The 27,686-nt window shown below is 44.4% G+C and overlaps 1 protein-coding gene across 1 annotated transcript in view; it reads right to left on the bottom strand.

Annotated features, from left to right (window-relative positions):
- The window catches only part of ccdc141 (coiled-coil domain containing 141), a 160,547-nt gene that overhangs the window by 5,943 nt on the left and 126,918 nt on the right, over positions 1-27,686 (bottom strand). Inside the window, exons 26-29 of the mRNA XM_051930465.1 lie at positions 26,146-26,300; positions 25,940-26,069; positions 11,812-11,923; positions 4,767-4,876 (exon numbers count right to left, since the gene is read on the bottom strand). Coding sequence (XP_051786425.1) covers positions 4,767-4,876; positions 11,812-11,923; positions 25,940-26,069; positions 26,146-26,300 — 507 coding nt within the window. The remainder of the gene's footprint in view (positions 1-4,766; positions 4,877-11,811; positions 11,924-25,939; positions 26,070-26,145; positions 26,301-27,686) is intronic.

Genomic DNA, 27,686 nt, shown 5'->3' on the forward strand with positions numbered 1-27,686 from the left:
TAAAGTGTTTCCTGCTGTAGTGCGGGGTTATCAAACTCAGAGGGTCACGGTGGCTGTAGATTTACATTACAAAAACTTTTTCTCAATTAGTAATCAAGTAATCAAATTTGACTTTACTTGACTTGCTTTTTTGGTTTCTTTTCTCCTTAACCAGTGTGGCAGATGGCCGGGACGCCCCTTCACTCTATATTCAGGGGGAGCAGCCCTGTACGATGCAATACCTCCCCCTGGACGGTAGATGGCCGACCCCCTGGGTTGGAGTGGTGCCTTAGTTTCCCGCAGGGCTCCATGGGAATTGGATTTGGGTGCAGCCCTGTTGGGTCCCACAGGCGCCGCCAGGGGGTGCTGCAGCTGGGACTCCTGAGCCTGTATGGGCAGCGTATATGCCACACCCAGAACTGCAGCCGGAAGTCAGTGATCAACCACCTGGGTGGACTATAAAAGGGCCCAGCAGCCACCACTCAATGGCCAGAGTCGGGTGGGAGGAGGACAAAGCTTAGAGGAGGAGTGGTGGTCCCGAAAGAGAGGAGTGTGGTGTGTTTTAGTGCTTTATTTGTACACTTGGGACTGTGGGGATTACAGGGAAGACGTACCCCACAGGTGAAGAACAATAAAAGTTTATTTATTTTATACGTGCCTCTCCGTGTCAATCTGTGTCAGGTCAGGCGTTTATATAGTGAATTTGTTACAAAAGGTAAGCCAAGTAATTATGAGGTGCAAAGTGAGCAGCAGATGACCAGCTGACTTCTTCTAATTTGCACCTAATGTACCCATCATCTCCATATTAAAAGAATATTTCAAAAGAAAACAGAGAAAAACCTGAGAAACACGGACCCGCCCTGGTCCACAAAACATTTTCATGGTGGTCTTGGGATGGGAAATAAAAGAAAATCACCTCCATGGGTGTATCACACACGCGTCTTTAGGAGACAACTTTAGGAGTACATGTAATTCCACGACCGGACCAGGGGGTGGCGAAGTGCACTAATTCTCCCTCTCGGTCTCTTACAGACCATTCTAGGGAAATCCCGCCCGGCTCTGGGGCAGCCAATGATGTCACTTCCTGTTCTGGTCCTGATGACATCACTTCCTCTACTGGCCTTTAAAGCCACCATCTTGCTTCCAGTTAATCAGTTCTGTTTTGGACTAAGTTGTGTTAACATGTCTGTTCCTTTGACACAGTTTTGTAACTGGGATAAAAATTATACAGGTGGCTGCCCCAAACCATTTCCATGTCTTATGGTCATTTTGTGACAGGTGGTAAAGTAAGACCTTCAGCAAGCCATTGAATTAAATATTGTACGTTATTCTAATTAATAAATTGGCTGAAGTATAAATGCCCTGCAGTGGGCTGGCGCCCTGCCCTGGAATTTGTTCCTGCCTTGTGCTGGCTGGGATTGGCTCCTGCAGACCCCCATGACCCTGTGTTAGGATATAATGGGTTGGGTAATGGCTGACTGGCTGAAGTAGGAATAGTGCCCCCCCCGAAGCTGAGACCCCGGAGTTAGCTGACAAAGAAGGAGATAAAAGAATTTAAAATCTTAAAAAGAAAGTCACTTAAAGTAACAGAAAAGAAATTGGCTCAATTAGCAGCGGTTCCCAAATGAGAAAGTGGCTGGAATGAAAACCTGCACTGACGGCCTCCCAACTGGAGTCTTTCTTGGACCTTTGTGAATCAGACAGACCACCCTAAAGGCACGCTGGAGACGTTCAGATATTTTTGATTTCATGACTGTAAGCAATTAAAGCATTTGATGAGGGGACTCAAACAATATTATTTATTCTGATTTTTAAATAGTCTACCCAAAAATGATCATTTCTGCATCTGCTACTCACCCAGCGTCTTTTGTAGTGCTGGATGAGAATCTTTAGTGTGTGAAGCCTTTATGGAGAATCGGTAGAACAAAGTTCCTGATACAGTGGGCTTGAATGAGACCCAATTTGAACAACAGCAGACAAAATCAAAACCATTTATAAACCAAACTTCAAAATACTGGTGTCATACAATCCAATTATCAGATTCCTGTCATAATGCTCATAACATCCTAAACATGTGTTTTGCGATATTAAGAATTCCTACCAAAGGAGTTTTTATTTTTATGTTTTTCTTTTGTTTGGCACCTCCCGACTCACCCGTATGAGGAACCCCCCACATATGATGTACCATTTGACACCTCTTGATGTTTGGTGTAATGGATGACCAGCTCAGAATGGACTCCCTTCCCACACCTGGCTGGGAGACCCAGCTAGAAAACAGGCATAAAGAGGCAGGAGTCTCCCTGCATACACAAGGATCTAGGCATAGGATGCCCTCTAAAGAGTGGGTACGCTGATTACCCAGCAGGATTACACATTACCTGGCTGGGAGGCCAGCTTGAAGGAAGGATAGTGGGAGCTGAATTGTTCAAGCTACATGCTCCACCAGACTGCTAGGTAGCAGCACCCCTGGAGTCGTATACACTAATGGACACCGACAGGGCATGCTGGGAGTTGTAGTGTCGTAGAGCAACCCTTTTGAGGTTCCTGGGAGCTGTGCTAGTTGATTTTTGGTACTCCCAGCTCCAAGATAAAAGGGGACTTATTAATAAATCTGTGTGGATTCGAATGTGAAAATATGTGCACACCAATAAGATAGGAAAAGGTGTACCCCAAAAAATAAATCCAATTTATAAAACTTAGGCACATTGCTGTGCAATTTACCGTTTAAAAATCACAATCACCTTGTAAATATGTGCATGTGAATGCACCTCGAATGGCACATCAAGTCAAGTTGGGGAGCATGCACTGGTACAGCGTGTTGATACACCCACTACACGTTGAAACAGCTCGCAGTCCATTCCCACCCTCCAGAAATGACCCTCTATCTGCCGCAGCCAGGTGTTACATGGGCGACCTCTTGGCCTGGTCCAGCCACTCGGTCCCCAACAATGAGGATCTTACGAGCCGGATCACCCTTGGGGAATGAGCCACATGGCCGTAGTGCCATGCAGGTCATGTGCCTCATTCGGGACTCCATGAGCAACACAAAGTCAAACCAACGGTACCCAAGGATTTTCCAGAGAGACACAGTACCAAAGGAGTCCAGTCTTCGTGTCAGGTCACTGGATAGCGTCCATGTCTCACAACCATACAGCAAGACAGGAAGCACCAGGACTCTAAAGACTTGGACCTACAACACATACAGCGGGGAAAATTAATGTTGAATGCGTTGACGTGTTTCACAGTAAATATATTTCTAATGGGGTTATTGACATGAAATTCTTACCAGAAGTCGCTAACAACCCAAGTAATCCACACATACAAAGAAATCAAAGCAAATAAGTCCATAAGTTATGTGTAATAAAGTGGAATGGCACAGGGAGAAGAAAAGGAGATGCAAAAAGGCTTGGAAAGCCAAGAAAGCAGCTGACGTCTGTCAATCCTGATAGCCCCCCGTCAGTGCTACTGAACATCAGCTGCTTTAGATAGATAGATAGATAGATAGATAGATAGATAGATAGATAGATAGATAGATAGATAGATAGATAGATAGATAGATAGATAGATAGATAGATAGATAGATAGATAGATAGATAGATAGATACTTTATTAATCCCGATGGGAAATTCACATTCTTCAGCAGCAGCATACTGATACAATAAATAATATTAAATTAAAGAATGATAATAATACAGGTGAAAAAAAAAAAACAGACAATAATTATGTATAATTTTAAATATTAATGTTTACCCCCCCGGTGGAATTAAAGAGTCGCATAGTTTGGGGGAGGAACGATCTCCTCAATCTGTCTGTGGAGCAGGACAGTGACAGCAGTCTGTCGCTGAAGCTGCTCTTCTGTCTGGAGATGACATTATTTAGTGGATGCAGTGGATTCTCCATAATTGATAGGATCCTGCTGAGCGCCCTTCGCTCTGCCACAGATGTTAAACTGTCCAGCTCCATGCCAACAATAGAGCCTGCCTTCCTCACCAGTTTGTCTTTAGTCCTAATTGATGGCCTGTCATTACCAGGGTGTCACACAAGAAGCATCTCATGATGGGAAAAAGCACAGAGCTCTCTCAAGACCTTCACAACCTTACTGATGGCATTGGTGACATACAGGGAAGGATTCAAAAGTAATGAGCCTTTTTTCAAAAAGACAAATTTATTGAGCAAATCGGTACAACTAATTAATAGTCTTCAAAATAGGCATCTCCTGCATCAATACACTTTTGTAGGTGGCTTTTCCATGACTCGAAGGCGTCCACGTAGGCCTATTCCGGGATGGCTGCAAGGGCTGCCTTGACATTTGCTTGGATGTCCTCGATCGAGTCGAAGCATTTTCCTTTCAGCGCTGATTTTAAGCGCGGAAACAAGAAGAAGTCAGAAGGCGACACGTCCGGACTGTAGGGAGGCTGGAGGACCACCGGAACGTTCACCCGGGCCAGGTAGGCGCTCACGATGAAGGCGGTGTGGCTGGGCGCGTTATCGTGGTGAAGCTTCCAGCTGTCCTTGATGTCCCTTCACTCCGAAGAAGGCAATAAGCATGGTCTTCGTCTTCAACGCGTACCGTTGCTCTAACGAACTTTCCATTCCGCCGTGTAACGCACTACCGCACAGGGGTTCCCGTCAAGGCCGATCCTACCGCTCCGGAGCAGTAGGAGCTCCGTTGCGTTGTGAAGCCAACACCCACTGTCGCCGTCGCTGGCAAGTGGGGCGCGCGGCGAGGTACGTTCGCGTCAGAACAAAATGAGGCTCATTACTTTTGAATTCTACCCTGTACGTACTTCTAAACTTCTCAATGTTCCAGTGAGAACCGTTGGGTCCATAATCTAGAAGTGGAAAGAACATCATTTCACCATAAACCGGCCACCACCAGGTGCTCCTCGCAAGATTTCTGTCAAAAGAATAATCAGAAGAGCCAAAGACCACTTGCCAAAAGCTTCAGAAAGACCTGCAGTGAGCAGGTCCAGTAAGTCATGCCCTCCACCGCCATGGCCTCTACACACACTCACCGTGCAAGACTGAAGAAAAAGCACATTGAAACTCAATGAAAACATTTGGACAAGCCAACGGGAGAACAGAGTCCGTTCAGAGGAGAGCAAAATTGAACTCTTTGAATGTCACTGGAGGAGAAATGGCGCTGCACATCATCACCCCAAAAACACCCCAAAATACTGACAGACTTCATCTAATTGAAGGAAGGATGAATGGAGAAATGTAGAGGGACATTCATGATAAGAATCTGCTGCCATCTACCAGGATGCCGGACATTTCAGCAAGACAAGTGTGGCACGGGGCTGGGGATGGTACCCAGCCGGGACGCCCAACAGGACCAGAGGAGGGCTTATGCCTCCTCTAGACCATGAGGGGGCGACCACCCTGGTGGCTTTGGGGACCACGGGTACAGAGCTTTGAAGCTCAACCCTGTAGGGGCCCATGGTCACTGCCGGGGGCACCCCAATGCCTTTGGAGCCCTGGTGTGGCGGAAGTGCTGAGGAGAAGAAGACCAGGGACCCCCGAAGTGCTTCCAGGTATGCAGCCGGCACTTCTGCCACACTGGGGAGTGCCGGCGGAAGATTGTCGGGAGGCACCTGGAGCACATCCGGGTGATTATAAAAGGGGCCGCCTCCCTCCATACGATGGCTGGAGTCGGGTGAGGAGAAAGAGAAGGTCTTGGAGGGGCAAGGAAGTGGCCTGAAGAATGTGAGGCGTTGGACTGTTGGCCTGGACTTTGGGGTGATTGGTGCTGTGGCACTGGGTTGTGCGTGATCACTGATATACAGTACTGTGCAAAAGTTTTAGGCAGGTGTGAAAAAATGCTGTAAAGAGAAATATAAATAATGATTGTTTATTGTTATCAATTTACAAAATGCAAAGTGAGCGAACAAAAGAAAAATCTAAATCAAATCAACATTTGGTGTTCCTACCTTTTGCCTTCAAACCAGCATCAATTCTTATAGGTCCACTTGCACAAAGTCAGGGATTTTGTAGGATTCTAGTCAGGTGTCTGATCAACCAGTTCTACCAAACAGGTGCTAATGATCATCAATGTCACACGTAGGTTGAAACACAGTCATTAACTGAAACAGAAACAGCTTCAAACTGGGGGAGGAACAGCCAAACTCTGCTACCAAGGTGAGCTTGTGGAAGACAGTTTCATGTCATGGCAAGATTGAGCACAGCAACAAGACACAAGGTAGTTCTACTGCATCAGCAAGGTCTCTCCCAGACAAAGATTTCAAAGCAGACTGGGGTTTCAAGATGTGCTGTTCAAGCTCTTTTGAAGAAGCACAAAGAAACGAGCAACGTTGAGGATCGTAGATGCGGTGGTCGGCCAAGGAAACTTAGTGCAGCAGATGAAAGACACATCAAGCTTATTACCCTTCGAAATCGGAAGATGTCCAGCAGTGCCATCAGCTCAGAACTGGCGTAATCCAGTGGGACCCAGGTACACCCATCTACTGTCTGGAGAAGTCTGGCCAGAAGTGGTCTTCATGGAAGAGTTGCAGCCAAAAAGCCATACCTCCAACATGGAAACAAGGCCAAGCGACTCAAGTATGCACAAAAATAGGAATTAGGGTGCAGAAAAATGGCAGCAGGTGCTCTGGACTGATGAGTCAAAATTTGAAATATTTGGCTGTAGCAGAAGGCAGTTTGTTCATCAAAGGGCTGGAGAGCGGTACAATAATGAGTGTCTGCAGGCAACAGTGAAGCATGGTGGAGGTTCCTTGAACGTTTGGGGCTGCATTTCTGCAAATGGAGTTGGAGATTTGGTCAGGATTAATGGTGTTCTCAATGCTGAGAAATACAGACAGATACTTATCTATCATGCAATACCATCAGGGAGGTGTATGATTGGCCCCAAATTTATTCTGCAGCAGGACAACGACCCCAAACATACAGCCAAAGTCATTAAGAACTATCTTCAGCGTAAAGAAGAACAAGAAGTCCTGGTATGAAGTGATGGTATGGCCGCCACAGAGCCCTGATCTCAACATCATCGAGTGTGTCTGGGATTACATGAAGAGACAGAAGGATGTGAGGAAGCCTACATCCACAGAAGATCTGGGGTTAGTTCTCCAAGATGTTTGGAACAACCTACCAGCCGAGTTCCTTCAAAAACTGTGTGCAAGTGTACCTAGAAGAATTGATGCTGTTTTGAAGGCAAAGGGTGGTCACACTAAATATTGATTTCTCTTTTGTTCATTCACTGCATTTTGTTGATTGATGAAAATAAATGATTAACACTTCCATTTGTGAAAACATTCTTTGTTTACAGCATTTTTTCACACCTGCCTAAAACTTTTGCACAGTACTGTATACAGAAGTGTAAATAAACGTGTGTGGTGACTTTAAAACATGTCTACCTGTCTGTGTCCGGGTTGTTCCCCACACAAGGATCCCAAACACACAGCCAACACAAGAAACTCTCAATCGGTTTCAGAGAAAGAAACTAAAGAAGCTGCTAGAACAGCCGAGTCAATCACCCGACCTGAAAATCTATGGAAAGAACTGAAGATCAGAGTTCATACATGGAGGTCCCCAGAACCTTCCAGATTTGAAGACAGTTTGGGCCAAAATCCCACCTGAGCAATGCATGCGACTCATTTCTCCACACAGGAGCTGTCAGCACCAACAAAGGCTTTTCTACCGAGTATGAATACTTATTCCCTGGGTCATTCCACTTTATTACACATTAATTTATGGACTTATTTGTTTTGTTTGTATGCGGAGATTTCTTGGGTTGTTCCCCACATCAGGTGTAAATGTCATGTCAATAGCCCCATTAGAAATACAGTAAAACCTTGGATTGCGAGTAACTTGGTCTACGAGTGTTTTGCAGGACAAGCTAAAATTTCTAATATATTTTGACTTGATAAACAAGCGAGGTCTTGTAATATGAGTAGTACGTATACGCATTGTCTGCCGAGCGTCACGTGATCACAACTGAGCCGATGGTGGTTCTCTCTCTCGCTGTGGGATTGTGGGTCTCTGATGCTCAGCCTCAATCGGCGTGCTTTATTCATATAGTCAACATCCATACGAGCGTCTACTGTGTACAGCATGGTGACCACGTGTGTGTGTGTTGTAACGTTTGAGTCCCTGTCTTGCATCCCAAAACACAAAGCTGACTCTCAGTACTTTAGCGAGACCAGCTTTTATTCAGCTTGAAACAGGAACAGCATGGTTATTCATTGTAGCGGGATCTGCCACTCTCCGATACACAGACACAGCAATCCGGCAGGGTCATGGCCAGGTTGTACTGTGCCCTGCGCATTTATAATGTTCCTTGTATCACCCATCGATGGCAGGCACTTACAGCATGTCCGAGATCTTTTCGGATTCACTTTTGCGGCGAACTGCTACAGCGCTGGGAGCCTGTGATTGCTTCGGGACGCTCATCCTCGTGTCGTCCCGTTGGGTGAAATCCCAAAAGAGTTTAGAAACCTTACAATGCGTAAAGCATTTTTTAAAATTTTGTGTCCAAGTGCAGTGACGCTTCAGGCAAAAGTAACTGTCATTGGAGAATCTCCTTGTTAAAGTCACAAAAAAAGAAGAAGATTCTAGTGAGCCGACAGATAGCAGGGGTTCCGTTAGTTAGAGTGAAAGTCGTCCTACATGATAACCGTCCTCTTCCTCCTCCTCTCTCTCATCTCCCTCACACCAGCCACGATTCTTTTCAAAGGTAAAGTGCAGGTGAATTTGTTTTTAGAACATTAGAACGTTAGAACACTCCAGACGAGAACAGGCCATTCAGCCCAACAAAGCTCGCCAGTCCTATCCACTTATTTCTTAAGTCGAGTTCTGAAAGTCTCTGAAGTCTGACTGTCTACCACACTACTTGCTCGCTTATTCCACGTGTCTAATCGTTCTTTGTGTAAAGAAAAACTTCCTAACGTTTGTGTGAAATTTCCTCTTCACAAGTTTACAACTGTGTCCCGATGTTCTTGATGAAGTCACCGTCTCGATCCACTGGACTAATTCCCTTCATCATTTTAAACACTTCAGTCAGGTCTCCTCTTCATCTTCTTTTAATCTTTCCTTATAACTCATTCCCTGTAGCCCTGAATCAGCCTAGTCGCTCTTCTCTGGACTTTCTCTAGTGCTGCTGTGTCTTTATGGAGACCCAAACTGCACACAGTACTCCAGATGAGGCCTCACCAGTGTGTTATAAAGCCTGAGTAGAACCTCCTGTGACTTGTACTTCACACATCAAGGCGCTATATAACCTGACATTCTGTGAGCCTTCTTAATGGCTTCTGAACACTGACAGTTGATAGCTTAGAGTCCACTATGACTCCTAAATCCTTCTCATAAGGTGGACTCTCAATTTTCTGACCCCCATTGTGTATTCAAACCTCACATTTTTACTTCCTATGTGTAATTCTTTACATTTACTGACATTAAATTTCATCTGCCACAAATCTGCCCCAAGCCTGTTTGCAATCCAAGTCCTTCTGTGATGATATAACAGATTCCAAATTATCTGCTAGTCCACCTGTCTTGATATCATCTGCAAACTTAACCAGCTTGTTACTTATATTCCTATCTAAATCATTTATAGATATTAAAAATAGCAGCAGCCCCAGCACTGCCCCCTGCTGGTCACCACTCTTAACATTGGCCAATTCTGATGAGGTTCCTCACACCATCACCCTCCGCTTCCTGTGTCTGAGCCAATTCTGCACCCATCTAAAAACATCACCCTGAACTCCGACTTCTTTAAGTTTGATGCCCACCCTCTCATGTGGCACCTCATCAAATGCTTTCTGAAAGTCCAAATCAATGATATCATCTGCTCCACTCTGGTGGTATCCTCATAGAATTCCAGCATGCTAGTAAAACACGACCTCCCTCCTCTGACCCCATTATGACTGTTCAGAGTAACTCCTGTCCTTGCCAGGTTTTATGTATTTTTACTTTATATTTTGTATTAATCATTTTCATATGAATAGTTTTGGGTTGTGGAAAGAATTATTTGTTATGGGGAAATTCGCTTTGATATTCATATCTGGACTTTTGCATGTTTCCAAGCATAAGCACGTTTTATATATCTTTAGATATTGACTTGATGTTATTTGATAATTCGTGCTTTAGATTACAAGCACATTTCCAGAACAAAATCCACTGCACCATCCATCCATCCATTTTCCAACCCACTGAATCCGAACACAGGGTCACAGGGGTCTGCTGGAGCCAATCCCAGCCAACACAGGGCACAAGGCAGGAACCAATCCTGGGCAGGGTGCCAACCCACCGCAGGACACACACAAACACCCCCACACACCAAGCACACTCTAGGGCCACTTTAGAATCGCCAATCCACCTAACCTGCATGTCTTTGGACTGTGGGAGGAAACCCACGCAGACACGGGGAGAACATGCAAACTCCACACAGGGAGGACCTGGAAAGCGAACCCGGGTCCCCAGGTCTCCCAACTGCGAGGCAGCAGCGCTACCCACTGTGCCACCGTGCCGCCCTTCACGGCACCACTGTACGTTAATATTACGAGGGAGGTTCAAAAAGTTTCCCCATTTTTATATTTTCATTGGAAACGGTGAAGACAGGAAAAGCAGTAATTGGTTGTCTCTGAGAGTGTCATGTGACTGGAAAATTTGCATTGCAAAGGAAGGTGACTATGTAGAAAAGTGATGTCATTTGTTTTTGAAATTCTTAATAAATAGAGTTTAAAAAGAAGTGGGTAAACTTTTTGAGTGTCCCTCTTAATAATATTTATTTGTGATGTAAATAGTAATCATTGAGGTTGAGACTCTAAAATATGCCATCATTTTCAATGGTTTGTCTGTCCCTCCCAAGCCTAAATTTCAAACTCCGCCCATGACTCTGCCCCTGCTTCCCCACACTACTGCAATGGTCAGAATTTCTCATAACGTTACGCCAATTTTCACACCAAGTCTATAAAGTCCGACTTTCGCATGTTTCCAAGCATAAGCACTTTTATATCAGGACTTAAGGGACCTTCAGATATTGACTTGATGTTATTTTATTGAAAATAGTTGAATAGGATTGACAAGCTTGTTAGGCGTAGTGGTCTGTTCTTCTCAGAATTGTTCCTATGTGACATTTGGCTTGATAAAAAGGTCAGAACATTAGTTAGACCGCCACTTACACCAGTAATGAGCTGTCAGTTTTCCATGTGGCCCCTGAATGAAGGTCTAGAACGCAGACCCTGGCTTAGCATTAACCCAAAGTGCTGGATGTTCCTGCTACCGTGGACCAATGTACACCAAAGAGTCCAAATCGTGCACACAGATCAGTCACAATAAAGTGCCACAGACGCTCATCGGTTCCAACACGTTTTATTTTCCCAGTAAAGCAGGTCTGGTGAGAAGACATTTAACATCTTCAGGTGAGCATCATTCACACCAAACAACACATTAGAAAGGTGACTGCGGCACAATGCAGAGGGCAGAGAACTCAAAGATGGTTTGGGGACTTTTGGGTTGAGGTGACACAAACAAAGAAACAAACTTTCCAAAAAGAAAAAAAAATTAGCACTTCTTAAGCATTGTGTCTTTTTGTGACGATAAACGTGCGACACAATTCTGTTCTTCTGATTTTTTTTTTAAACAAAATTTCAAACAAACATCTGAAAATGGACCGAGTGCATTGTGAGTCAAGTTCTGTGGACCATGAATTCAGGTGGCCTGGTGTTGCCAGTGCTAACAGCTGTGGGGGTCTTGATTCAGTTCCCCACCTGCTCATCTCCTGTGTGTTCTCCCAGTGTCCGTGTGACGTTTTCTCCAGGTGCTCTCCTCTCACATCCGAAAGGTGTGCAGTTTGGCTAACCGGCAACTCTCAATTACCCCTGGTTGGGTATGTGCATGGGTGTGCCCTGTGATCGACTGGCATCCTGTCCAGAGTTGGTTCTTGTCTTGTGCCCGAGGCTACCAGGATACGCTTCTGCTCCCTGTGACCCTGTAATGGAAAAATGGATTTAGAAAAATGAATGAGTAGAACATGCCTCTTAAGAGCAACCTGGGTGGTAGGGGTCAGGTGTGAATGCCATTAGAGGCCTTAGAAAAAGAGTGAGGGGTGGGGAAGAACACACTGGAGGTCAGTGGGCACTGCTACGTGCCAGTATGGGCTGGCAGGGGTTGATGAAATGGTTAGAAACCCATGGTGACCTGGAAGTGAAATCTCTGAAAGCACTACGTGTAACTTCGAGGGGCGCCACCCTCATGGTCAGGTGCCCAATTGGGCCCTAGAGCTGGGTGGAGGGCGGAGTCTATGGGCCTGATTAAGCAAGATGACCTCAGTTTTGACAATAATATCCACTTGCAGAGCCACAGTACCGTACGTCACCGCAGTTGTAGACCCGCAGTTACACACCCGGAAGTGACGTCACCATCGTGTCAGGACTGACTTTGTAAAATTACTTTAGGAAGGTCTCGGCAAAGCCCAAAAAGTAACGCTGGGTCAAGGACCCGTTCAGAAATTAAGCGATAAAAATGAGAAGGAAAAACAGAACATCAAACCAAATAAAACGCATCATTGTGAAGTTCAGAGGGTTTCTGCCATCACGTCGTGTCATAATACGGATCGTTTCTGTGAAATACACTATTAATATTTATGTTGTGCTCGGGTCTGTTGGACCATTTAACGTGTCGACAAAATTGAAATCATTAAGATCTGCGTTAATAGTTTTTCATTTACATTCACGAAACGAAATATACAATATAATTACAATGTTTACACCACGTTAGAGTTTAGTAAAATAATTAATAATAAAAGTGGTTACATTTTTTTAAAATGTACTGCGCACGTATGCAATATTGTTCTAAACCAATTTAAAATGAACATTTAAGCCAATCTAATAGTTTTAAACACGTATGTGAAGAAAGTGGCAATAGATATTCTACACTGAATTATGCTGGATATTAATTGCCTTATACAGAACTGCTCTAGTTTTTGTCACTTATTATTATAAACGATGGGCCATCAAAAGAAAAAAAATAAAAATACTAATAAGAACACAATTTATTTATATAGCACCCTTCCTATGCCCAAAATTCAGAAAGAACAGGGCCGATATCTTCATTAAATAGAGATAAATACAGGATGTACAAAACATTCAAATAGAATAAAAGACAATAATCCAGACTAAAATACAACATATAATACTACAAACAAATCTTGAACAAATGACATAAATTGTGATAAAAAAACGCATACCCCAAGTACCTGCACAGATAAAGGACAAGAAAATACAAACACAAAACCCCAGTCCTCAAGTCCTTACACTGGCTCCCGGTTAAGTTTAGGGCAGATTTCAAAATCCTCCTTTTAACATATAAAGCCTTAAATGGCCAAGGTCCGGCTTACTTATCTGAAATTATCATGACTTACAAACCTGAGCGCACATTAAGATCTCAAGATGCCGTTCTGTTTATGATTCCAAGGGTTAATAAAATAACAATGGGAGGTCGAGCTTTTAGTTACAGGACCTCCCTAAACTGTGGAGTGGTCTGCCTGCTACTATAAGAGATGCCCCTTCGGTCTCAGCTTTCAAATCCTGGTTGAAGACTCACGACTTCAGTTTAGCACACCCTGACTAGAGTTACGGATTAACTGTACAGACTGCATCTCTGTTGTTAGTCATTAGCACTAAAATAGAAGTAACATGATAGTTAGAATTTGCTACTAACCCTCACCTATTCGGTTTCTTTCTCTGTACTCAAATGTAGCACTTGGTGCCCACGGCCCACCTGCCAAGTTGTTTTGCCTGCCTAAGGTAAAGTCATCCCTGATGGAGGATTGCAGGAATCGTGAGAAAGAGGGGTCCTTTCATCGGATTAGCTGGCCCAGTGCTGTTTCAGCCATGTAATGGCCAAATGGGGGAGGCAGCTTGATGGCCGAAGTCTCCAGGACTCTAAACAAATCCAAATCTTATTATGTAATATCATCTACTGTTAAATTCTGCTCCGTATTTCTAAAATTTTGTATTTTTATACTGTATTGAGGATTTGTTCTGTTCTGTGTATTGTATTGTATTGTATTGACCCCCAGCCTACTTGGAATGGGGTCTCACTTTAAACTGCCTTTCCCGAGGTTTCTTCCATTTTTTTCCCCACAAGTGATTTTTTGGGGAGCTTTTCCTTGTCTTCTTAAGAGTCGAGTCTGAGGGGGGGCTGTCAAGAGGCAGGGCCTGCTAAAGTCCATTTCAGCCCCCCTTGTGTGAAGACTGAAGACTCACCACTTCAGTTTAGCACACCCTGACTAGAGCTGCTGATTAACTGTGCATCTCTGTTGTTAGTCATTAGCACTAAAACAGAAGTAACATGAGAGTTAGAATTTGTTACTAACCCTCATCTATTCTGTTTCTCTTCTCGGTACTCTCTACTATTACATTGTGCTCCATACTTGTAAAATTTTTATTTTTATACTGTATTAAGGATTTGTTCTGTTCTGTGTATTGTATTTTATTGACCCCCTTCTTCTTGATGCCCAGCCTACCTGGAAAGGGATCTCTTTTTGAACTGCCTTTCCGGAGGTTTCTTCCATTTTTTCCCTACAAGGATTTTTTGGGAGTTTTTCCTTGTCTTCTTAAGAGTAAAGGCTGGGTGGGGAGTTGTCAAGAGGCAGGGCCTGTTAAAGCGCATTGTGGCCCCCCTTGTGTGATTTTGGGCTGTACAAGAATAAATTGTATTGTATAAAGGGAGTAAACTGGAAGAAGGGGCAGAATGTCAGATCTGTTTAATGTCATGTTTAAATGTTTATATACTGTTGTATGTATCATCCATCCATCCATCCATTTTCCAACCCGCTGAATCCGAACACAGGGTCACGGGGGTCTGCTGGAGCCAATCCCAGCCAACACAGGGCACAAGGCAGGGAACCAATCCCGGGCAGGGTGCCAACCCACCGCAGGACACACACAAACACACCCACACACCAAGAACACACTAGGGCTAATTTAGAATCACCAATCCACCTAACCTGCATGTCTTTGGACTGTGGGAGGAAACCGGAGCGCCCGGAGGAAACCCACGCAGACACGGGGAGAACATGCAAACTCCACGCAGGGTGGACCCGGGAAGCGAACCCAGGTCTTTTAACTGCGAGGCAGCAGCGCTACCACTGCGCCACCGTGCCGCCCTGTATGTATCATGTTTCGTAAATTTCGTTTCATGAATGTAAATGAAAAAATATTTTCAATTAACACAGATCTTAATGATTTCAATTTTGTCGACATGTTAAATGGTCCCCACAGACCCGAGCACAACATACAGTGCATCCAGAAAGTATTCCCAGCGCTTCATCACTTTTTCCACATTTTGTTATCTTACAGCCTTATTCCAAAATGGATTAAATTCATTTTTTTCCTCAGAATTCTACACACAACACCCCATAATGACAACGTGAAAAAAGTTTACTTGAGGTTTTTGCAAATTTATTAAAAATAAAAACATTGAGAAAGCACATGTCCATAAGTATTCACAGCCTTTGCGGTGAAGCTCCAAATTGAGCTCAGGTGCCTCCTGTTTCCCCTGATCATCCTTGAGATGTTTCTGCAGCTTCATTGGAGTCCACCTGTGGTAACTTCAGTTGACTGGACCTGATTTGGAAAGGCACACACCTGTCTATATAAGGTCCCACAGTTGACAGTTCATGTCAGAGCACAAACCAAGCATGAAGTCAAAGGAATTGTCTGTAGACCTCCAAGACAGGATTGTCTCGAGGCACAAATCTGGGGAAGGTTACAGAAAAATTTCTGCTGCTTTGAAGGTCCCAATGAGCACAGTGGCCTCCATCATCCATAAGTGGAAGAAGTTCGAAACCACCAGGACTCTTCCTAGAGCTGGCCGGCCATCTAAACTGAGCAATCGGGGGAGAAGGGCGTTAGTCAGGGAGGTGACCAAGAACACGATGGTCACTCTGACTCAGAGCTCCAGAGGTCCTCTGTGGAGGGAGGAGAACCTTCCAGAAGGACAACCATCTCTGCAGCAATCCACCAATCAGGCCTGTATGGTAGAGTGGCCAGACCGAAGCCACTCCTTAGTAAAAGGCACATGGCAGCCCACCTGGAGTTTGCCAAAAGGCACCTGAAGGACTCTCAGACCATGAGAAAGAAAATTCTCTGGTCTGATGAGACAAAGATTGAACTCTTTGGTGTGAATGCCAGGCGTCACGATTGGAGGAAACCAGGCACCGCTCATCACCAGGCCAATACCATCCCTACAGTGAAGCATGGTGGTGGCAGCATCATGCTGTGGGACTGGGAGACTAGTCAGGATAAAGGGAAAGATGACTGCAGCAATGTACAGAGACATCCTGGATGAAAACCTGCTCCAGAGCGCTCTTGACCTCAGACTGGGGCGACGGTTCATCCTTCAGCAGGACAACGACCCTAAGCACACAGCCAAGATATCAAAGGAGTGGCTTCAGGACAACTCTGTGAATGTCCTTGAGTGGCCCAGCCAGAGCCCAGACTTGAATCTGATTGAACATCTCTGGAGAGATCTTAAAATGGCTGTGCACCGACGCTTCCCATCCAACCTGATGGAGCTTGAGAGGTGCTGCAAAGAGGAATGGGCCAAACTGGCCAAGGATAGGTGTGCCAAGCTTGTGGCATCATATTCAACAAGACTTGAGGCTGGAATTGCTGCCAAAGGGGCATCGACAAAGTATTGAGCAAAGGCTGTGAATACTTATGGACATGGGATTTCTCAGTTTTTTTATTTTTAATAAATTTGCGAAAACATCAAGTCAACTTTTTTCACGTTGTTATTATGGGGTGTTGTGTGTAGAATTCTGAGGACAAAAATGAATTTAATCCATTTTGGAATAAGGCTATAACATAACAAAATGTGGAAAAAGTGATGAAGCGCTGGGAATACTTTCTGGATGCACTGTAAATGTTAATGGTGTATTTCACAGAAACGATCTGTATTATGACACGACGTGATAATAATAATAATAATTCATTACATTTATATAGCGCTTTTCTCAGTACTCAAAGCGCTATCCATACAGGGAGGAACCGGGAAACGAACCCACAATCTTCCACAGTCTCCTTACTGCAAAGCAGCAGCACTACCACTAGTGATGGCAGAAACCCTCTGAACTTGATGCGTATTATTTGGTTTGATGTTCTGTTTTTCCTTCTCATTTTTAATCGCTTAATTTCTGAACGGGTCCTTGACCCGACGTTACTTTCCGGTCTTTGCCGAGACCTGCCGAAACCTTCCAAAAGTAATTTTTCGAAGTCAGTCCTGACACGATGGTGACGTCACTCCTGGGTCTGTAACTGCGGGTCTACAGCTGCGGTGACGTATGTTGCTGTGGCTCTGCAAGTGGATGCTACTCAGTTTTTGTGCCAGGAGCCCACTGGGGGTGGCAGGAGTGACACCTGTTAGAAGAGGGTCAGGCTACAATTACATTTAGTGTGTCTTGGAGAAGGAGGACATGGAGTGGAGTGTGTAAGGATAAACTGAAATATTCAGGCAGTGACGTACAGGCGAATACTCTATATCTGCATTTTTCTCAAGTTCCCTTTATTTCAAAGCAACAGAATATAATTGAAGCAAATAGGGTTAACGTAGAAAAACATTGAGCCGCAAAATTCATCCAAAGAAAAGAAAGTTTTCACGTGTGAAGAATTTGATGGCCTCAGTAACAGGGACTGTCATGGAGATACTCTGTGAATAGAAAACTGTAGAGAGAGAAGAGCTGCTTGGATTAAAATGGCTGAAATCTAACAAATCATATGGACCAGAAAACATTTATCAGTGAGAGCTTAGTGAGTACAGATAGAAATCATTGGTGCTGTTTTCAAATATTACTGTACACGGAGCGAATTCCTGGGGGCTGGAAGTGAGCAAATGCGCACACTGGCCACTTTATTAGGTACACCTTGCTAATACCGGGTTGGACCCCCTTTTGCCTTCAGAACTGCCATAATTCTTCATGGCGTAGACTCAGCAAGGTGTTTTAGGGAATTTGGTCCTTAATGACATGATAACATCACGCAGTTGCTGAAGATTTGTTAGCTGCATATCCATGAAGTGAATCTCCCGGTCCACCACATCCCAAAAGTGCTCTACTAGATTGATGGCTGGTGACTGTGGAGACCATTTGAGTCCAGTGAACTCCTTGTCATGGTCAAGAAACCAGTCTGAGACGATCTGAGCTTTGTGACATGGCATGTAATCCTGCTGGAAATGGTGCTCAATTGGTACAAAGTGGACCAAAAGTGTGCCAAGAAATTATCCCCCACACCATTACACCACCACCATCAGCCTGAACTTTTCATAAAAGGGAGGATGGATTGATGCTTTCATGTTGTTGACCGTAATATCCGAATGTCGCAGCAGAAATCAAGACTCAGACCAGGCAACATGTTTTCCAATCTTCTGTTGTCCAATGCTGGTGAGCCCGTGTGAATTGTAGCCTCAGTTACCTGTTCTTAGCTGATAGGAGTGGCAGCCGGTGTGGTGGTCTGCCGCTGTAGCCCACCTGCTTCAAGGTTTGACGTGTCGTGTGTTCAGAGCTGCTCCTCGGCACACCTCACTTGTAACGAGTGCTTATTTGAGTTCCTGTGTCCTTTCTGTCCGCTCAGACCAGGCTGGCCATTCTCCTCTCACCTCTGCCATCAACAAGGCATTTTCGCCCAGAGAACTGCCACTCACTGATACTTTCCCTTTTTCGGACCACTCTCTGTAAACCTTAGAGATGGTTGTGTGTGAAAATCCCAGTAGATCAGCAGTTTGTGAAACGCTCAGAGCAGCCCATGTGGCACCAACTGCCATGCCACATTCAGAGTCACTTCAGTCCCCTTTCTTCACCATTCTGATACTCAGTTTGAACTTCAGCAGGTCATGCGGATGAGGCCTACAGGCCAAAATGCATTGAGTTTCTGCCATGTGATTGGCTGGTTAGATATTTACTATTTATTAAAACAAGTTGAAGTTGAACAGGCGTACCCAATAAAGTGGCCGGTGAGTGTATCATCCCATTATATAACAATGAAGATCAGACAGATGCAAGTAACTTTAGGCCAGTAAGCTTAACGAGTATCTCAGGTAAATAACTGAATGAGCCATCGGTGTAAATACAATTGTAAGCTGTCTGGATGTCTGTGTACACGCCAGTCATGCAAAAACAGCGATTTTCACGATATTTTGCATTTGCGCTGCCATTGGGCTAACTTAAGACGTTGGCTGTACACGGTGGTTTCATAAACTCTTCAGTGCAAAAATCATTTCAATTTATTATTTTTCTCCTTCATCAAGCAACACTTCAATATACCAGAATGACAAAGTGACAATCGATGAATGTTTGAAAATGTACCTTCAGCCAGCCCCTTTCCTTGGTATCCACGTGTGTCTGAATTTCTTTGACCGGTACTCTCTCTGTTCCCGTAAAGCTTTCTTTTCAGACTGTCGTTTCGAGATGCCCTGCTACCTCCTGTCTGCTTTTATACTTCCCACCCATCTTTAAAGGCGACTCTCAGCGTGCCTCCTATGCTTATACTCTTCCTCATGTGTCTCGCTCTCACACTTCTTCTTTTGATTGCATCAGCAAACCAAACCAACCAATCAGATTGCTCAGAAGGACTGGATATCCACAAACAGGCCTTGGTGTTTTATTATATACTTAGTCATTCCACCTGTCCAAGACAGGATATAGAATTTAGAGAACAATTTAGAATTATTTGGTACCTCTTGCCCTACGTGTGCCTTCAGCTCCTTTCCTTGGTATCCACGTGTGTCTGAATTTCTTTGACCGGCACTCTCTCTGTTCCTGTAAAGTTTTCTTTTCAGACTGTCATTTCGAGACGCCCTGCTACCTCCTGTCCACTTTTATACTTCCCACCCATCTTTGAAGGCGACTCTCAGCGTGCCTCCTACGCTTTAACTCCTCCTTGTGTGTCTCTCACTTGCACATCCACTTTTGATTGTGTTGGCAAAGCCAAACTTAGCAGTCACCTCAAAGCCAAAGCGACCAATCAGATTGCTCAGAGGTACCTGGACACACACACATAGACCTTAGTGTTTTATTTTATTATTGCTCCTTAGGGGCAAGCATGACAGAGATGGAAGTAGATTCATACCTGGTGGCATGGATCGTGGACTATCTTACAGACGGACCTCAGTATGTGCATCTCGGGAACTGCAGGTCTGACATTGTGGTCAGCAGCACAGGAGCGCCACGGGGGACTGTACTTTCTCCGGTCCTGTTCAGCCTATATACATCAGACTTCCAATACAACTCGGACTCCTGCCACGTGCAAAAGTAGAATGACAACATGGGTATGGTGGGCTGCATCAGGAGTGGGCTGGAGGAGGAGTATAGGAACCTAATCAAGGACTTTGTTAAATGGTGCGACTCAAACCATCTACACCTGAACACCAGCAAAACCAAGGAGCTGATGGTGGATTTTAGGAGGCCCAGACCCATCATGGACCCCGTGATCATCAGAGGTGACTGTGAGCAGAGGGTGCAGAACTATAAATACCTGGGAGTGCAGCTGGATGATAAACTGGACTGGACTGCCAATACTGATGCTCTGTGTAAGAAAGGACAGAGCCAACTATACTTCCTTAGAAGGCTGGCGTCCTTCAACATCTGCAATAAGATGCTGCAGATGTTCTATCAGACGGTTGTGGTGAGCGCCCTCTTCTACGCAGTGGTGTGCTGGGGAGGCAGCATAAAGAAGAAGGACGCCTCACGCCTGGACAAACTGGAGAGGAAGGCAGGCTCTATTGTAGGCACAGAGCTGGACAGTTTAACATCTGTGGCAGAGCGACGGGCGCTGAGCAGACTCCTGTCAATCATGGAGAATCCACTGCATCCACTGAACAGGATCATCTCCAGACTGCTGTCACCGTCCTGCTCCACTGACAGACTGAGAAGATCGCTCCTCCATCACACTGTGCAACTATTCAGTTCCACCGGGGGGATAAACGTTAAAATTATACAATGTTATTGTCTGTTATACCTGCATTGTTGTCACTCTTTAATTTAATATTGTTATTATCAGTATTCTGCTGCTGGAGTGTGTGAGTTTTCCCTTGGGGATTAATAAAGTATCTATATGTCTCTCTATCTATCTATTATATAGTGCCTTACATATCTATCTATCTATTATATAATGCCTTAAATATCTATATTTTAATTATATAGTGCCTTACATATCTATCTAGCTATCAATTATATAGCGCCTTACATATCTATATCTATCTATTATATAGTGCCTTAAATATCTATCTATTAATTATATAGTTCCTTACATATCTATCTATCTATCTATCTATCTATCTATCTATCTATCTATCTATCTATCTATCTATCTATCTATCTATCTATCATATAGTTCCTTACATATCTATCTATCTATCTATTATATAGTTCCTTACATATCTATCTATCTATTATATAATGCCTTAAATATCTATATTTTAATTATATAGTGCCTTACATATCTATCTAGCTATCAATTATATAGCGCCTTACATATCTATATCTATCTATTATATAGTGCCTTAAATATCTATCTATTAATTATATAGTTCCTTACATATCTATCTATCTATCTATCTATCTATCTATCTATCTATCTATCTATCTATCTATCTATCATATAGTTCCTTACATATCTATCTATCTATTATATAGTTCCTTACATATCTATATCTATCTATTATATAGTGCCTTAAATATCTATCTATCTATTATATAATGCCTTAAATATCTATATTTTAATAATATAGTGCCTTACATATCTATATCTATCTATTATATAGTGCCTTAAATATCTATCTATCTATTATATAATGCCTTAAATATCTATATTTTAATTATATAGTGCCTTACATATCTATCTATCTATCTATCTATCTATCTATCTATCTATCTATCTATCTATCTATCTATCTATCTATCATATAGTTCCTTACATATCTATCTATCTATCTATTATATAGTTCCTTACATATCTATATCTATCTATTATATAGTGCCTTAAATATCTATCTATCTATTATATAATGCCTTAAATATCTATATTTTAATTATATAGCGCCTTACATATCTATATCTATCTATTATATAGTGCCTTAAATATCTATCATTAATTATACAGTTCCTTACATATCTATCTATCTATCTATTATATAGTTCCTTACATATCTATCTATCTATCTATCTATCTATCTATCTATCTATCTATCTATCTATCTATCTATCTATTATATAGTGCCTTAAATGTCTATCTATCTTTATAATCAATAGATAAAAATAATAATAACAAAAAAGCTAAGCTACAAAACAAGGTGGATCATGGAGAAAGGTGGGTGGGCACAGGGCTACCCGGGCAACTTCCTTGCACCACACCTGACATTAATGATGAGCGCTCACCAGAACAGACTGCTCCCAATATATGAAGGTTTTTTAATGTCTCTTGCAGTGTTGAACTTAAGGGAACAGAATCAGAGTCAGCGAGCGCTTAATCTGTGCAGAGTTCATGCCAATGTGAGTCAATCAAAGTGTTTGAAAATGAGGGGACAGGGTGGTCCAGGCGAGGGTCGATGCCATGGTCAACATTCCATTCTGCTAATCATCTTGAACCTCTGGGATTCAGCGAGATCACCCGGAGCATCACAACACTGAGAGCGGTGCTATAGACCTGAGTGAATCCAAGACACGGCTCCTTCTACATCTGCTAAAGTTATTGCAAATAATCTGCGGCCATTGACTCCATATAGTCGCTCTCGTGTGAGAAATCCCAGTGTGATTTTCAATATGAACCTAAATGTGTTAAACAGATAAATGCGGTGGTAAGAGCTGTGTTGGGGCAACTGCTAAGCTCCAGTCAAACTGTGCCCTGCAGAAGCTCCTCTGTGCATTGGCCTCGATTGCTGCAGTTCTCTTTATGTTTGTGTCTGTCAATCATCTTTGTCCCGCCTCCCGTTGGTTCTGAATTCCACATGTAAGTGTGTTGACTGGCAAACAAAAATAAATAAATAAATACATACATACATAAATACATAAAAGGAGCTGAAATCACTCCAGCATTGGCTTCCCTGCCCTGGCTTCCAGTAGAGGATCAGGTGAATTTTAAGATTTTACGGTTTGTGTGTACTGCGTGAGTCTGCACCTTCATATACAGGGTGAGCCAAAATGAAGTACCTACGTGTGACGTAGAGGCAGCCGAATGTGTTGGGGTCCTTTGATAGGCGATCCCTTGTAGTTTTCAGTCGGCCACATGCCTTGGTCCGGTGCTCACTGTTGCTTTTGCTGTCTAAGCGTTCTTCAAAAACAACGAATCCATCATCACTACGCAACGTGCCTTCCGAACGCACTTCAACTAACAGTGACGTCCCAAACCGGAAAACAATTCTAAATTTAGACAGATGGGTACAACATCTCCAGGCCATTGTCAGACTGTACAAACGCCTGAAAACATCCCAGCTGTAAGGGCATCCATCTTGCAGCCTGCTAGACATTCAGCGCACTTATGCAAAATCAAAGACGTGTTGGAAATGCAGGAGGACCTTCATTTCCATCCCTATAAAATGATGGCAGTGCAGGAACTTGCTGAGAGAGACTGGCAGAGCCGTAGAGAGTTGTGCACCAACATTCTGCAAACCGTTCATCGAGATGCCATCGTCATGTGACGTCAGCCACGAGGCACATTTCCATTTGAATGGTTGTGTAAATAAACCAAACTTTTGCTATTAGGCTGAAACCAACCCTGGTGAACTTCACCAGAGACCCCTGCATGGTGAGCACACGTGTTACAGTTTGGGGCGCTGAGGGGAGCAAAGGTCACTGTCACTTCACAACATTGAAATACAACTGGAAGAAATGGATGTGGTGGATGCCTGGTGTCAACAGGATGGAGTGACAGATCCATGTAAGTTTTGTGCGAGATGTTTCAGGGGAAGCCGATCTCCATGCACAGCGATGTCAGGTGGCCTTCATGTTCGCCTGATCTCGCTCCATGTGATTTCTTCTTGTCTCAAGTCGAAGGGAAACACACACCGACCTCAAAAACTTGAAGCCATTCCAGGACGCTATTCACCATGAAATGGTCGAACGTTCAGAAATCGTCTCAAAGAGTGTCTCGCTAATGATGGCCACCACTTTGAAGACATCATTTTAAAACACAAAAATCTATTTTATATTCTCTTTCTTGTGTCGTAATGAAATTTATCTTATCTTGTAGCGTTTTTGTAGAATAAACGTTTGAAATGCGGTACTTCTTTTTGACTCACCCTGCATTGTTGAGCTCCATATGTCCCACCCTGGGCTGTCAGGCCCTCAGATCGGTTGTTATTCTTTATTCGGTGGACATGTCGGAGGCTTAGGGGTGACAGCGCTTTTGCTGGAGCAGCCCTGAGGCTTTGGAACGTTCTGCCTTAAGAAATAAGAGCCTCTCCCTCCATTACATTTCCGTTAATTTGCTTAGCAGATGCTTTCACCCAAAGCGACTTACAAAAGAGCTCAACATAATCGATGAACATCAATCTGGGGACTGTTTGGGAACAAGTGTGACAGGACAAGGGGACAAAATGAATCACTACAAGTGAGTTACAACTCCCAGATTTACAAAACCTAACAGCTATCATTTAGGAATTCACCAGACATGATGGTCTCCAGATGCTTCTGGAACAAACTGGGGAGTTTGGAATGGAGGTGGGCAGCTCGTTCCACCAGCCGGGAGCTGCACGTGAAGAGAGTCAGGACTGAGGTTTGATAAAAGGCAGAGGTGGCATCACCACATGCTGCTCAGCAGCAGATCTGAGTGGTCAAGGAATCAACTGGGGGATCCATTTATAGATTCCAGCGCCTTACCCATTAAGCCACAACCCAGCTAAATGTCTGCCATCGCCTCCATTACAAGAAGGAGCAGAGGACCTCCCCATATATATTTAGGTTCATGCAGACCACTCTGTAGGCAATCATCGACGATTTGAACTTAATATGTGCCACTCCAGGGAGCTGGTGTAGTGATCTGAGGAGTGCACCTTGGAATGTTGTTCAATATAGAAAGGCGCTATATGGAGTTATAGATTCAAACCCTGTCAATGACTCGTTGTGATACCCTGCTACAGTCACAATTATAAAAAAGGAAACAATTGTACGCCAACTGTGAAGTGTGCTATATGAAAGGCGCTATATGAAAATCTCAATGTCTAGGGATCAGACTCTAATGATGGCTGACCTCAATGACTAGAAGGGGTCACCAAACTTGCAGTTCCCACAGTTTAGTCCAATGGAGGTGATGTTGCCTCTGGAAGGTGCTATATAAAATCACATATTTAGATGCCATCCGTCTAAGGAAGGGGGCAAATACTTTTTCACAACCCTGCGAGTTTTCACACATGCGAATTTTACTCACTTTGAGCCACATGAGGAATCAACTGGGGGATCCATTTATAGATTCCAGCGCCTTATCCATTAAGCCACAACCCAGCTAAACGTCTGCCATCGCCTCCATTACAAGTAGGAGCAGAGGACCTCCCCATATATTTGTAGGTTCGTGCAGACCACTTTGTAGGCAAGCATCGACGATTCCAACTTAATACGTGCCACTCCAGGGATCTGGTGTAGTGGTCTGAGGAGTGCAGAGACACGTGCCCACTCGGCTGGCTGAACACCAGACGTGCCACTTGGTCATTATGGTCCGCTGTCCTGATCTTTATTAAGCTTTTACTTAACAGGTTTGGCCCCCACAGCCGGTCACCATTTCCAGGTAGTCCAGTTGTGATCCCACGTCCATTAAGCTAACTGGTAACTCTAAGCAGGCCCAGTATGAAGGTGAGTGGGTGTGGGTGTGCGTGAGTTCCACCCATGATGGACTGGCACCCCAGTCAGTGCCGCTGGGATTGACAACAGATGTGACATAAGAATCCAAGTCACCCACCACCCCATATATGTTCAGACCCCTTCACGGCCAGAAGAACAACCAGAGGTCGCGCAGATTACCTTGGACAAAGACGACGGCGGAGCTGCACGCCTCCCCGGCCTCATTTCTGGCAACGCATACGTATCTCCCACTGTCCGCCACCAGGACGCGCCTCTTCAGCAGGACGTGGGTGCCGCTGGGGTTGGGGACCTGCCATGCAAGGAGAATTTCATGAGCAGACGGACAGCAGCGGCTTTTAATGAGCAGTACGGCCGGTGACACTTACCCTGGCCTCTCCGACGGCCACCACCGTCCGGTCTTTCAGCCACAGCACACATGGCGGGGGCTTCCCGGAAACACGGCACTCCAGAAAAAGGTCTTCTCCAAGCAGGAGGGCCTGGTCCTCAATGGAAGCGATGAAGTGTGGTGGCTGACTCTCGGCTAAGGGAGACAAATTCAAATCACAGGCGTTTAACGGGTTGTTCATCTGCAATATCACAATTATAAAAAGGGAAACAATTGTACGCCAACTGTGAAGTGTGCTATATGAAAGGCACTATATGAAAATCTCAATGTCTAGGGTTCAAACTCTAATGATGGCTGACCTCAATGACTAGAAGGGGTCACCAAACTTGTTTAGTCCAATGGAAATGATGTTGCCTCTGGAAGGTTCATTATAAATTAACATATTTAGATGCCATCAGGCTAAGGAAGGGGGCAAATACTTTTTCACAACCCTGTGAGTTTTCACACAGGTGAATTTTACTCACTTTGAGCCACATGAGGAATCAGCTGGGGGGATCCGTTTATAGATTTCAGCGCTTTACCCATTAAGCCACAACCCAGCTAAACGTCTGCCATCGCCTCCATTACAAGGTGCCACGTTTGGCCTGGCAGTCTTCACAGCTGATTTCTGATAGCAGCCATATGTCCTTGACAGTTGGATGAGTTGAGGGGCAAAACCAGAGGGCACCTGTGAGGTAAGGGGTGGCCCTGCACAACCCGCGGTGCTCTCTAGCGCCACCTAGAGATTAGAACAGATAAGGCTGTCTTCCAGAAGACCCCCTACACCCCCTCCCCCCACCACCAATGCCACTTGCCTCCATCATCTACTGAATTTTTTTTGTCCTTATTGTCTCTGTCTTGTGCCCCTTTGGTAAGCATTCTGCCCCATGGCCCACGTCAGTACTCTCTCACACATGCTGAATGGAGCAGCAGCGTCCCCTTAGTCACTTCTCTTTCGGGAATTGACAGTGGCAGGTGGCCCAAATGACACTGGAGACACAGCTTCACTTTCTTTTTATAGCAGAGTAGTCAGGGAGATTGTAGCTCATGAATTAAAAAAGCTGCTCCTAACGGTTGGCACGCTTTGCCACAGCTTGCCTTGGCAGGTGTAATTGACATTTTGGAGGAATCTCACAGTGAGGTGGGCACCTCAGTGCAGATCTGCTGTCATCAGAACCTGTCACCACTCCTGAACTTGTTTTTCCATGTCGGAATCTTTCCTCTTAACCTGCTGACTAATTTCTGAGCCCACCTGAGCCACACCAGCATTACAAGAAGCCCAAGCCCATTGGGACGCCACTGCCCACGATACACGGGGAGAACATGCAGGCAGGACAGCTGTGAGCAGGGCTGGCATATATGAACCACGACCAGTGCCAGGGGCATCGAAACGAACGGTGTTGAATACTAAAATAATGAGTGGAGGCCTGGGTGGGGGTTAAGCAAAAACAGCAGTACCCAGTTAGGACTCCAAAAGGAATTCAAAGCTGGCACTGGTGGATTGTGGGCTAAAACAGACCCATTTGCCATTGTCAGATGATT

This window comes from Erpetoichthys calabaricus, chromosome 8 (genome assembly GCF_900747795.2).
Source record: "Erpetoichthys calabaricus chromosome 8, fErpCal1.3, whole genome shotgun sequence".
Lineage (NCBI taxonomy): Eukaryota > Metazoa > Chordata > Cladistia > Polypteriformes > Polypteridae > Erpetoichthys > Erpetoichthys calabaricus.